At 35.0% G+C, this 14,426-nt stretch overlaps 1 protein-coding gene across 3 annotated transcripts in view; it reads left to right on the top strand.

Annotated features, from left to right (window-relative positions):
• Positions 1 to 13,302, top strand: part of SEC24B (SEC24 homolog B, COPII coat complex component) — a 94,903-nt gene extending 81,601 nt beyond the window's left edge. For 2 of the 3 annotated variants that reach the window (XM_038581922.1, XM_038581921.1), the window contains 7 exons: positions 579 to 689; positions 2,150 to 2,325; positions 2,932 to 3,069; positions 7,341 to 7,445; positions 8,283 to 8,375; positions 12,065 to 12,168; positions 12,408 to 13,302. In XM_038581922.1, the coding sequence (XP_038437850.1) occupies positions 579 to 689; positions 2,150 to 2,325; positions 2,932 to 3,069; positions 7,341 to 7,445; positions 8,283 to 8,375; positions 12,065 to 12,168; positions 12,408 to 12,522 (842 nt within the window). In that variant the 3' untranslated portion in view covers positions 12,523 to 13,302. Of the gene's footprint in view, positions 1 to 578; positions 690 to 2,149; positions 2,326 to 2,931; positions 3,070 to 7,340; positions 7,448 to 8,282; positions 8,376 to 12,064; positions 12,169 to 12,407 lie in introns of those variants that run through there. The other variant, XR_005382654.1, reaches the window with a different exon arrangement.
• Positions 13,303 to 14,426: the final 1,124 nt, after the last annotated feature.

Here is a 14,426-nt window from a genome sequence, read left to right as displayed (position 1 = left end):
AATGGGGAGAAAGAATGAACCAAAATAGTGGGAGATACATGGAATTTGCATTAGTTAATCAAATATATATGTTCTGTTTTTTTTTGTTTTTCTTAACTCATTTTTTAATCTTTAATACTGTTTTTGACTCGTTGAAGTCCTGTATTCTCAGGATCATATGTGTCTGGTAAACTTATGCCAAATCCAGCTATGCCATCTTAGCATTTTTTTTTTTTGCCCCATGAAATAAAAAATTTTTACATAGCATATAAGGCCCACATTAGTTATTTGACAGCCAGGTTTTCTGACATTTTACTCTGTTGAATATAATTTAGAATGTTTGATATTAAAATAAAAACCAGAACCTAATGTTCAACATATATAAAATATAGTATATGTTCATGGTCTACAGATTTAGAAAGTGTTTTGATTTTCTTTAAAACATATTACTTGTAAAGCATTTGTTTTTACATTTCAGAGTCCTCCTAGTGATTTAATCCAATCAAAATAGTAATTTGAATAATGTTTTGACCTGTTTGCTTTATTTCTCCCTTGGCCCAATGTGTTTTGCAATGACGTTGATTCATTATTTCATATAGGTGAGCGAAGAATTAGAGTGCACACGCTCTGTTTGCCAGTAGTGAGTTCACTGGCAGATGTATACGCAGGAGTGGATGTACAGGCTGCCATCTGCCTTCTGGCAAACATGGGTGAGTAAAAATGTGAAAGAACAGGTGAAATATATTTTTCTATCCTAAAAACTGAAACCAGGGCATTTCTTAACCCTAGAAATTCCTTACTTAGAAAGTATATGTGTTTTACATTTTCATTTACAGCAGTGTGAATTGAACTATTCTTATATTTCTTACTAATTCATTAGTTTAAAAATCTTCTGGGGGATTCATAATCAGTAAAAACCGGTAACAACCCAAATGTCCTTCAGCTGGTAAATGTATGAACAAACTTTGGTATATCCATATGATGGAAATGAAACTCACTAATAAAAAGAAATGAATTATTGAGATATGAATAGATATGGATGACTCTCAAAGACATGCTAAATGAAAGGAGCTAAGCTTCAGAAAGACTATATACATACATTCATATGACATTCTGGACAAGGGAAAATTATAGGGATGAAGAACAAACAGATCATTGATTATGAGGGTTAAAGATAGTGGGAAAATTTTACCATAAAGGGGCAACACCAGTGGATATTTTGGGGGTAATGGAACTGTTGTGTATTTTGATTGTGTTAGTGATTATATGGCTGTGTGTTTGACATATGATCACTGTACAGTTATACCCCAAAACATAAATTCTATTGTATGTAAGCTAAAAAAAAGAATAGGGGAATCAGTGTAACACTGACTATTTTATTTTCAATGAATTTTCCTTTGGGGCATGAAATGAGCCTTATTTTTCATGTAGTCTTAGAGAAAAATGGTCCTTATTACTCATTTTGGGAAAAATTATTATAGCATTTACTAAATTATCCTAGTTTTTTATTATTTTATATATATATTTCAAATTCAGTATATTATAGCGTTGTTTTTCAATATAACTTTATTTTTTAATACTTGGGCACAAAAAAAAATACTTGGGCACATCTGTAGGTTATTGCTAGTTTAATAAAATACGTACTTAGAAGAAAATAAGTCTCACACTGATAGCTGGCTCTTCAGTGTCTGTGTGAGAGCCTATGTTCAATTGCCCTCTTTTTTGTTGTTGTTGTTGTTGTTGACCTAGAAATGCTTTGACAAAGATTTCAGAGCATCACAGGGATAACTCAAATTGCAGAACTTAAATTGTTTATGAAAAAAAATGATACTTTATACATGTGACTTCTACTGGAGCTTTCTCAGATGTAAATGGTTGATATACATTCTCTTATATCAGTAGCAATTCTTTTTAGAGTTAGAGAGACCAAGACAAAAAAGATCCAAAACAGCCTAAATCTATTCTGATTGTGAGAATTATTCAGGTTTATTTCACAAAAATTGTATAATCAGCAGACACTTGCAAAGTGAAGAGACAGGTGAAATGTATTTTTCTATCCTAAAAACAGAATTTTTGTTGGCTTCTTATATAATGCATGTAAATTTTACCCCTTATCACATTCATTGGAATCTAGTAATTAAAACACATTTTCATTTTGATTGCTTTCTAGCTGTTGATCGATCCATCTCATCAAGCTTATCAGATGCAAGAGATGCCTTAGTGAATGCTGTGGTGGATTCATTATCTGCATATGGCTCAACAGTCTCAAATTTACAGCACTCTGCACTGATAGCACCCAGCTCCCTCAAGCTCTTTCCTCTCTATGTTTTGGCCCTTCTCAAACAGGTAGCTCTCTGTACACTGTCAAATTTCATAAAGTCTTCTAAAACTCAAGGCATAGATGAAGAAATGAAATCCAAGTTCCCTGGGATTTTTAATATTTAACTAGATAATTTTGCAGCTGAGCATTGGAAAAGTTCTGAAAAAAGATCAGTGGAAAATTAAAGTATATAAAAACATGACTCTCATGAAGCCATATGTTCTCACTCTTTAATATGTGGGAGCAGCTTGAATAATGTGCTTATAGCACACTTTTAGTTTATATGTGCTTCTGGAAAGAGACTCTAAGGAAAGGATTTTTTGTCCATCAGATATCTTTCCAAGTCTCAGGCACTGTAATAGTTGTTATATATGCATTGTCTTATTTAATCCTTACAGCAGCCTAGAAAAGCATTTTTTTCTCTGTTTTTCTTGTAATGATAATAAAGCTTTCAGAAACTAAGTAACTAGTTCCCCTATCTATGTATTGAATGTCAGAGCTAAGAATTTAATCCAAGTCTGTTTTGAAGGCCATGGTTTTTCCATGACTGTGGTGGTATATGTATTTGTTTTGATGTTTGTCTATATTTATGGTTTTTATTTTAAAAATATGTGGGTTTTTTTTCTTTGTAGAAAGCATTTAGAACCGGTACAAGCACACGCCTGGATGATCGTGTATATGCCATGTGTCAGATAAAGTGTCAGCCACTTGTTCATCTAATGAAAATGATTCATCCCAACTTGTACAGGATAGACAGATTGACAGATGAGGTATAATTTTTTGTGTGTGTTTGAAATTTTTAAATTTAAATGTATTTGAATGTCTTAATTCTATAGCTAAGGTGCTAATATATTAGTAACAATTTTTTTTATATTTAATTTATTTATCATGAGAGACAGAGAGAGAGGCAGAAACATAGAGAGACAAACAGGTTCCATGCAGGGAGCCTGATGCGAGACTCGATCCTGGGACCCCAGGATCACGCCCTGGGCCAAAAGCAGGTGCTTAACCGCAGAGCCACCCAGGCATCCCCCTAGTAACAATTTTTTTACGTCTGCTTTTCCCTTATGGTAGTAATACATTAAATAAGGATACTACCTATGGATTTGGTTGAACAATAAGGCTATCAGATACTATCTATGGTCATTTACTGAGTTTTCAAAAATATGGGAAGTAATTCACCTTGCGGATTTGGTTATAATATTACAAAGCTAAGTTGTAGAATGGCCACTTCCATGTATATTTTATAGAGATTGTTCTTTATATGATTGAAGTACAATTTTTTTTTGTTTTGTTTTTAAAGATTTTATTTATTTATTTGAGAAAGCATGAGTCAGGGGAAAGTTGTGGGGGAGGCAGACTCGCCCCTGAGTAGGGACCCCAACATAGGCCTTGATCCAGAACTTTGGAATCAAGACCTGAATCATAGGCAGAAGCTTAACCAACCGAGCCACTCAGACGCCCTGGTTTTTTTGTTTTTGTTTTTGTTTTCAATTCCAGTGTAATTAATGTATAGTGTTATATGTTAGTTTCAGCTGTATAATAAGGTGGTTCAGTAAATCTATGCATTACTCAGTGCTCATAGTGATAAATATACTCTTGATCCCCTTCACCCACTCCTTTTTTTTTTTTTTTTTAATTTTTATTTATTTATGATAGTCACACACAGAGAGAGAGAGAGAGGGGCAGAGACACAGGCCGAGGGAGAAGCAGGCTCCATGCACCGGGAGCCCGACATGGGATTCGATCCCGGGTCTCCAGGATCGTGCCCTGGGCCAAAGGCAGGCGCCAAACCGCTGCGCCACCCAGGGATCCCCCCTTCACCCACTCCTAACTCACATCCCCTCTGGTAACCACCAGTTCTCTTTAGTTTAGAGTCTGGGTTTTTTTTTAGTTTTTCTCTTTTCTTTTCTTTTCTTTTCTTTTCTTTTCTTTTCTTTTCCTTTCTTTTCTTTTTTCTTTTCTTTTCTTTTCTTTTCTTTTCTTTTCTTTCTTTCTTTCTTTTTGCTCATTTGTTTCTTAAATTCCACATATGAGTGAAATCATACAGTATTTATTAATCTTTTTGACTTAACCTCACTTAGAATTATGCCATTTATTTATTTATTTATTTATTTATTTATTTATTTATTTTTGTTTTTAGAATTATACCATTTAGATCCATCCATGATGTGGCAAGGTTTCATTCTTTCTTATGATTGAGTAATATCCCATTGTGTGTGTGTGTGTGTGTGTGTGTGTGTACACACACACCACTTTTTCTTTATCCATTCATCTGTTGATGGATATTTGGATGGCTTCCATACTTTGGCTATTTTAAATAATACTCCAATAAACATAGGGATGCATATATATTTTTGAATTTGTGTTTTTGTATTCTTTGGGTAAATACACAATAGTGGAATTACTGAATCATATGGTAATTCTATTTTTAATTTTTTGAGGAAATCTCCATACAGTTTTCCCCAATGGCTGTACCAGTTTGCATTCCCACCAAGTGTAAGAGGGTTCCATTTTTCTCCATATCCTTGCCAACATTTGTTGTTTCTTATGTTTTTTATTTTAGCCATACTGACAGGTATGAGGTGATACCTCACTGTGGTTTTGATTTGCATTCCCTGATGACAAGTGCTGTTGAGCATCTTTTCATGTGTCAGTTAGCCATCTGGGTATCTTTGAAGAAATGTCTGTTCATATCCTCTGCCCATTTTTAAATTGAATTATTTGGGTTTTTTGTTGTTGAATTATATAAGTTCTTTATATATTTTGGATATTAAACCTTATTGGATATATCATTTGCAAATATCTTTTCCCATTCAGTAGGTTATTTTTTTTGTTTTGTTGATTGTCTCTTTTGCTGTGCAGAAGATTTTTATTTTGATGTAGCCCCAATGGTTTACTTATGCTTTCATTTCCCTCACCCTATGAGACCTATCTAGAAAACTGTTGCTATGGCCATTGTCAGAGAAATTACTGCCTGTGCTCTCTTCTAGGATTTTTACAGTTTCAAATCACACATTTAGGTTCTTAATCCATTCTGAGTTTACTTTTGTGTACAGTATATGAAAGTAGTTCAGTTTCATTCTTTTACATGTTGCTGTCCAGTTTTCTCAACACCATTTGTTAAGGAGCCTATCCTTTTCCCATTGCATGTTCCTTGTCAAAGATTAATTGACCAAATAATTATGAGTTTATTTCTGGGCTCTTTATTCCTTTCCAATGATATATGTGTCTCTTGTGCCAGTACCATAATGCTTTTTATTACTGTGTCTTTGTAGTATATCTCAAATCTGGGATTGTGATACCTCTAGTTTTGTTCTTTTTTCAAGATTGCTTTGGCTTTTGGGGGTCTTTTGTAGTTCACATACATTTTAAGATTGTAGTTCATATACATTTTAAGATTATCTGTTCTATTTCTGTGAAAAATACTGTTGCTATTTTGATAGGGATTGCATCAAATCTGCAGATCACTTTGGGTAGTATGGACATTTTAACAATTTGTTCTCCCAATCCAGGAGTATGGAATATCTTCTATTTGTGTCATTTTCAGTTGATTCCATCAGTCTTTTATAGTTTTCAGAGTACTGGTCTTTCACAGCTTTAGTTAAGTTGTTCCTAGGTATTATTTTGTGTGTTATAAATGGAAATGTTTTCTTAATTTCTCTTTCTGTTACTTCATTATTAGTATATAGAAATGCAATGGGTTTCTGCATATTGATTTTGTGTCCTGCAAGCTTACCAAATTCGTTTATCAGTTCTAGAATTTTTTGATGGAATCTCCAGTGTTTTCTATGGAGAGTATCATGTCATCTGCAAATAGTGAAAGTTTTACTTCTTCCTTATACCAATTTGGGTGCCTTTTATTTTTTTATTGCCATCTGATTGCTGTGGCTAGGACTTCCAGTACTATGTTTTGTTTTGTTTTGTTTTTTAATATTTTATTTATTTATTCATGAGAGACAGAGAGAGAGAGAGAGAGAGAGAGGCAGAGACACAGGCAGGGGGAGAAGAAGGCTCCATTCAGGGAGCCCGACATGGGACTCGATCCCGGGTCTCCAGGATCACGCCCTGGGCCGAAGGCAGCGCTAAACCGGTGAGCCACCCGGGCTGCCCTTCTAGTACTATGTTGAATAAAAGTGGTGAGAGTGGACATCCTTGTCTTGTTCCTGATCTTAGGGGAAAAACTCTCCGTTTTTTACCATTAAGTATGTGTTAGTTGTGAATTTTTCATATATGGCCTTTATTATGTTGAGGTATGTTCCTTCTGATCCAAGTGCAATTTTTTATATATATATATATATATATATATATTTTTTTTTTTTTTTTTTTTTAAAGAATTTGTCTGTTTATTCATAGAGACACAGAGAGAGAGGCAGAGGAACAGGCAGAGGGAGAAGCAGGCCCCCTACAGGAAGACCGACATGGGACTCGATCCCGGGTCTCCAGGATCACACCCCAGGCTGCTGGCAGCGCTAAACCGCCATGCCACCAGGGCTGCCCCCAAGTGCAATTTTGATTGTACTATAAACCAAATCTGGTGTCCAACAGTTATTTTTAATATGCAAATATGTAGTGTCTTTTCTTCCTTGCATTAAAACTCTACTCTTTGGAATCTTCTGTATTTTGTTACTCGAGAAATGTAAAAATGGAGCTTGCTTTGCAGCAGATTTAATAGTCATACTTTTAACATATCAGATCCCAGAAAGGAAGGAAGTGGACAGATCATTTTACATATTCATGGTTTTATCTTTGTTTTTTAAAGATTTCATTTATTTATTCTAGAGAGAGAGCGGGGGGAGGGCAGAGGGAGAGAGAGAATCTCGAGCAGAGGCCCCATCATGTTTTTATCTTTGTGATTTGAATACATTTGAGTGTCTTGATGCTACAGCCAACGTGGTAAAGTATTACCAGTAATTTTTTGCATCTTACAAAATTCTCAAGTGTCATTTTTCAGTATTTCATAAAGAGCTTGTAGCCTTTGTGTTCCAGACTATGATGATAGTTACACAAACTCATTCCATCTCTCTCTCTTTTTTCTCAGGGTGCAATACACGTTAATGACAGGGTTGTACCTCAGCCACCTCTTCAAAAATTGTCCGCAGAAAAACTGACAAGAGAAGGTGCTTTCCTTATGGACTGTGGCTCTGTAAGCACCCTCTACTGTTAAAGTTCAACACTGTTCCAGCTGGCAAAAGGAGCAACACGTACAGGGTCCAGCTTTATTATCATAGATCAGGCAGTGAAAGATAGAATTAGGAATTGAGAGGCAATAAACTGGTACCTGGCACAAGAGATCAATTGATTTTAGACTTTTCTAGTTGGATATACTTTTATTATCATAGTTATTTATTATCATGGATTATGTATGCTTGATAGAAAAGTAAAGAGATAAATTCTGTCTTTAAGGATTTTATCATCTAGAATCATAAATTTCAAAGGTACCACAGGAGTCCATCAATTTCAACTTCTATGCATTTTCTGAAATGGCCATTAATGATTAGGAGTTCAGGCAAAGTCACTGGGCGGGATCATGGTGAAGGGTATCACAGTGGTCAAGATGGCTTCATAAATGCTACCTTATGAGCAAGTAAAGGGCGGGTGAGGGAGAGCCTATTAGTTAAAATACACAGACAGCAATCAAACAAGTGGATAGGAGATAGAGCAAGTCAGTCAGTTATCCTGGCTAACGTACTACCTTCCTATTGGGGAAAAAAGGAAGGAAGGAAGGTGGTAAAATGTATTTTGTGGGAAGTCTTGAAATTTAAGCTAAGAAGATGTGAACCACTTTAGATTCCTGGATACAGATTCCAAATGTACCAATTAGGGCTTCCTAGTTGGAAATTAGTGATAACCCCCTTCCTACTTTAGTTGAGATAGTATACTTTACCTCTTTTATGCTTGATAATTTTGAGAAAATTGGCTGTAATAGGTTCCTGATTAGGGAGTCTTAATATTTTATTGTTTGTTTGTTTTTTCATTTTAGGTTTTTTATATTTGGATTGGAAAAAGCTGTGACAATAACTTCATAGAGGATGTATTTGGGTATCCTAATTTTGCATCAATACCACAGAAAATGGTCAGTGGCTCTTATAGTTTTAAGGTTTTGTATGCTAAAATTTTTAGTGAGATAAAATTCACATACATTTCACCACTTTAATTATCATAAAGTATATGTATAACTGATTAGTTTTTACTGTATTCACAATTGATACAATAATCACCAGTATCTTAATTTCAGAGCATTTCTATCCCCCCAAAAAGAAATTTGTATTCCAAATTCTCCCCTCCTGCTTTCCCTTAGCAACCACTAATCTACCTTCTATCTCTATGGATTTGCCTGTTCTGGACATTTCATATAAATGGAATCACATGTGGCCTTTTGTGTTTGCTTTCTTTCACTTCTCACAATGTTTTCAAAGTTCATCCATATTGTTGTATGTATGAATACTTCATTCTTTTTTTATGACTAAATAATAATTGTACCATTATGCTACATTTTTTAAAAAGATTTTATTTATTCATGAGAGACACAGAGATAGAGAGGCAGAGACACAGGCATAGAGAGAAGCAGGCTCCACGCAAGGAGTCCCATGTGGGACTCGATCTCAGGACTCCAGGATCATGCTCTGGGCCAAAGGCAGGCACTCAGCAGCTGTGGCACCCAGACATCCCTATGCTACATTTTTTTTTTCCTATGCTACATTTTTAAATCCAGTCCTTCATTCATGGACGTTTGGATTGCTTTCACTTTGGGGCTATTATAAATAGTACTAGTATGAACAGTTTATGTGCAGGTGTTTGTGTGAACTTATGTTTTCAGTTCTCTTGGGTATAAACCTAGGAGTAGAATTGTTAGGTCATATGGTAAACTCGGTTTAATTTTTTGAGGAACTGCCAGCCTGTTTTCCAACAACTTTAACTTCTGATTTAAATTATTTTGCTGATAACGAACATAATTTTTTCAGTGGGCCTTTATTGTATGTATATTAACCAATATCAAAGAAACAGGATTCTAAAAATAATTCTATATTTCATTAATAGGAACAGCCTACATTAACCAATACCAAAGAAATAGGATTCTGAAAATAATTCTATATTTCATTAATAGGAAAGGCCTAATTTATCACTGGATATTGTTAAATATGTCCTTCCTCCTGAAATAATTTAAAGTCAGTATAACTTTTATCACATTCTGCTGTTATTTGTTTTTTTAATTTTACATATTAATTCCAGAGTTCACTTTTAAGATTCAGCAAATTAAGTTAATAAGGAAAAGTTTGAAAAGAGGCAAGAATGTGAGCAAACGAGAAAAAAACATATGAAAAATAAATTCTAGGGCAGCCCCGGTGGCCCAGGGGTTTAGCGTCGCCTTCAGCCTGGGGTATGATCCTGGAGACCTGGGATCGAGTCCCATGTCGGGCTCCCTGCGTGAAGCCTGCTTCTCCCTCTGCCTGTGTCTCTGCCTCTCTCTTTCTCTGTGTCTGTCATGAATAAATAAAATCTTAAAAAAATAAGTTCTAAATAAAATAGTAAACTAGTTTAGAAGCTGTAGTTATTAACATTTCTATGTAGTAAAATAAATAAAGCCAAAAGACACAACAAAATCAGGAGGTTATCTGAAGCTCAGGACTGAAAAAGGGCTAATTTTTCTAGTATAAAAAGTTGTCTTACAAATCTTTAAGAAAAAGACACCCTGGTCCCCTCAGAAAAAAAAGGAAAAGAAAACTGGGCAAAGGATTTGAATAGGCAATTTGCAGAAGAGAAGTATAGTAGTAGCTATATGAAACAATGTTCAGCCTCACTCACAATTAAGAAAACAAAATAAAATAACAGTAAATAAAGCTTTTCTGTTCAAATTTTTTTTTTTTGCATACTCTATGTAGTTTACTATTAATTTGGCTTTGGAAACTTCATTGTAAATAAATATACTAAAATACGTATTTATATTATATAACATATTTATTAAATGTACAAAGTATAGGGATCCCTGGGTGGCACAGCGGTTTGGCGCCAGCCTTTGGCCCGGGGCGCGATCCTGGAGACCTGGGATCGAATCCCACGTCGGGCTCCCAGTGCATGGAGCCTGCTTCTCCCTCTGCCTGTGTCTCTGCCTCTCTCTCTCTCTCTTTCTCTCTCTCTGTGTGTGACTATCATAAATAAATAAAAATTTTAGAAAAATTTACAAAGTATATTTATAAAAATATATAAGAATAGGCTTTTATAGATCTTTTAAAAATAATCTCCCATATAGTTTTTAAATATATTTACACATGTTCTTTAAAATTCCTCACCTTTAAATTTTTTTTTATTTTGATTCCAGGTAATTAACATACAGTGTTATATTAGTTTCAAGTATACAGTATAATGATTAAACACTTCCATACATCACCTGGTGCTCACCGTGACAAGTACACTCCTTCATCCCCGTCACCTATTTAACCCAACCCCCCACTGTCCTCCCCTCTGGTAACCATTAGATTGTTCTCTGTAGTTGAGTCTCTTTCTTGGTTTGTCTCTCTGTCTCTCTTTTTCACTTTGCTCATTTATTTTGTTTCTTAAATTCTACATATGAGTGAAATCATGTGGTATTTGTCTTTCTCTGACTGACTTATTTTCTTAGCAGTATACTCTAGCTCCAGCCATGTCATTGCAAATGGCAAGATTTCATTCTTTTGGTGGCTGAGTAATATTCCACACACCATCTCTTCTTTATCCATTCAGCAGTCAGTGAACACTTGGACTGTTTCCATATATTGGCTATTGTAGATAATGCTGCTATAAACATCAGGGTGCATGTATCCCTTTGAATTAGTATTTTTGTATTATTTGGGTGAATATTCAGTAGTGTAATTGCAGGGTCATGGGGTAATTCTATCTATTTTTAACTTTTTGAGGAATCTCCATACTGTTTTCCATAGTAGCTACACCAGTTTGCATTCCCACTGACAGTGTAAGTTCCCCTTTCTCCACATCCTGTCCAACATCTGTTGTTTCTTGTGTTGATTTTAGCCAGCCATTCTGATAGGTGTGAGGTGATATCTCATGGTAGTTTTGATTTGCATTTCCCTCATGGTAAATGATGATGATCAACATCCTTTCATGTGTCTTGTTGGCCACATGGATGTCCTTTGAAACAGAGAATTCTCTGAGAATGGCTGTTACTAAAAGAGGATGGAATCTATAACTGTTGAGTAAATTTGGAAATTAATGATAACCCCCTTCATTTGCATGTTTTCTTTAGATGGAACTAAAAGTGCAACATAATACCAGTGACCTACTAATCATTGTATATGTTTTATTGACTTACTGAGAAAAACTGTAATATGCAGGTAAAATATCTGTGACATACTTATCATTAAACATGTGTTGGAGCACCCAGGTGGCTCCGTTGGTTAATCATCTGATTCTTGATTTAAGTTCAAGTCATCATCTCTGGATTGTGAGATGGAGCCCTGCACTGGGCTCTGCACTGGATGTGGAGCCTACGTAAGATTCTCTCTCTCCCTCTCTCCTTCTGCCCCTGCTTGCGCATGCATGCACACACTCTCATTCTCACAATCAGTCATCAATAAACACATGTTTTATTAACTTATCCAGAAAGATATAAACATATATGTGAACAATTTAAATTTTACTCATTTGGTTGCTGCTTTAGGTCTGGAAATCGAGTGCTGGCAGGTAGTGGGAATGAATCATGATTCAGTTCTAATATTGCTACAGTCTGTGAGAAAGGAAGTAATTTCCTAATTATATTACTTTTACCAGACACATCTTCCAGAGCTAGATACCCTTTCATCAGAAAGAGCGAGATCCTTTATAACTTGGCTGAGAGACAACAGACCATTAAGCCCAATTCTTCACGTGGTAAAGTAAGTACTTCTGTAACTTAATTATCAAATTGTCTTATCCCATGCAGTCTGTGTGAAACTGCTTGTCTTCAGAGCAAATTTTAAATAGTATTATGAAAATATATTCTAATAAGAGAATGCTGTTAATTGATTAATATCCCCTATGTTCCATTTTCCTAAAGCCCCCGTGTATTAGTAATTTTTAATGTATAATTATTCTTTACAAGAATGTGCATTTTTAAACACTTTTTCTTTTTCAGAGATGAGAGTCCTGCCAAAACGGAATTTTTTCAACATTTGATTGAAGACCGAACAGAAGCTGCATTCTCTTACTATGAATTTTTGCTTCACATTCAGCAGCAGATTTGTAAGTGAAGTGGAATAAAATTGAATGAGAAGAAAAAGATCCATAGCCTAGGTAAAGCATAATCTGTCAGAGAAGCACGTAGGATATTTGAAATGAAAGCATTTGTTGTTCCAAGACAGAGTGCACAGCATAGCACCCAGAGGCTTTGGCAAAAGGGAAAGGGGAAGAAAGAACCTGGCAGATTTTCTTCAGCCTGAATTCATGGTAATGATGATGCTGTTTCACCAAGTATATTTTGAATTGATTTCTTCACATTTCCAGTAGTGCAGCAGCACAGTGCTCTGTTCATTGCAGGCCGGCACATCTATGTAGCTGTGTGGAATGATGTGTCATAATGGCAAAGTAGATGAATTCCTTTTTCTTATAATTAATATAACATTTCTGGACTCGAACTCTGACAAGAGATGCCAAAAGGCAGTGGTACCGTGTTACTTGTTTATATGAATTACTTTTTAACAAGGAATGATTTGTATTCATGAATTCAATATTTTCCCTGTAAAAACAATAGCATTTCAGAACATGAAATATAGAAAAATATATATAATGTACATAAATGTTACATTTGTAAAGAAAATGTAAAAATGTAACTACAAAATATGAATTGCTTAAACTGTGCTGCATTGTTGGATGACAACTCTTTTTGTCACAGTTAGAGAATGAGGTTGACTAATGCATATTATGAATTGAGTCCACAAAAGAAATACAAAACTCTTTGTAATTCTGTTAAATCTTTTATGTGGATTTATTTATGATCAGCCTACTAATTAAAAATATTTTGCTTGACAATATTTGGTGGTTTTTTTGTGTGGGGGGAGAGTGGGTGTTACTTTTATATATAGGATATATTGAATTTACTACTTGCATTTAGTAGTATTTGAATCCATTCGTTTTTATAAGTTTGTGGACATTACCAAGTACTTATTCTGTTTGTATTCTAAAAAACCAATGTCACTTTTAAAATACATACGAGTATTAACTAGGTAAAATTTTAATTTGTCTCTCTCAGTTAAATTAGGCATTTTTTTTCTGTACATTCATAGCAAGAAAATTTTCACACCACATATGACCATTTTATTCAGTTGGCTATTAAGATTACCATCTTGGGAGATCCCTGGGTGGCTCAGCGGTTTAGCGCCCGCCTTTGGTCCAAGGCGCGATCCTGGGGTCCCGGGATCGAGTCCCGCGTCGGGCTCCTGGCATGGAGCCTGCTTCTCCCTCCTCCTGTGTCTCTGCGCCTCTCTCTCTCTCTGTCTATCACAAATATATAAAAGTAAATAAATCTTTTTAAAAAAAATGATTACCATCTTGAATTTTGAGAGTGATTTTATTCTAATGAAAAAAATCTTTCATTTACTAACAGCTTATTTGCTATAAAAACAATTAAAGATATATTAGATCTGTTTTATAACTATGAAAGTCCCACCAATTAACTTTGAAAGGAAAAAGGTTCTTGGTATGTGTGGTGAGGGATTTTACCAGTTTTATATTTGGTGGCTCTCTTTTCTTTAGATAAAAATAAAAGTACTCTCTCACATTCCCTGATGGAAATGAGAGGTTAAATGACTCACTCTAAATGACATTACTAATTAATGACAGAGCTAATAGTAAATCCGAAATGTTCTTCCCACCCACCACCTACTCTTCATCCCACCCTCACTCCCCAGGACTGTACTTGTCTCTATACCATGCTGCCTACAGCAAGAGTGAATCCTATTGAACATTAGGAAAAACTACAATACTCTTAAGGACAACTGAATACTGTAATTTTATAACAAAAAAGTATCATGTTTCTATTTTAGGAAAGGCAAAAATCTTTTGTCTGGATATTTTGTTTTTCATTCAATAGATATTTTTAAGCACTTAATACTTGTCAGAGTTTGTTCTAGGCGCAAAACATAAAATCCCCATTTTC

The sequence above is a fragment of the Canis lupus genome, chromosome 32 (assembly GCF_011100685.1).
Source record: "Canis lupus familiaris isolate Mischka breed German Shepherd chromosome 32, alternate assembly UU_Cfam_GSD_1.0, whole genome shotgun sequence".
In the NCBI taxonomy this organism is placed as follows: Eukaryota; Metazoa; Chordata; class Mammalia; order Carnivora; family Canidae; genus Canis; species Canis lupus.
The sequence above is the reverse complement of the archived record's forward strand: the minus strand, read 5'-3'. Positions and strand labels throughout refer to the sequence as shown.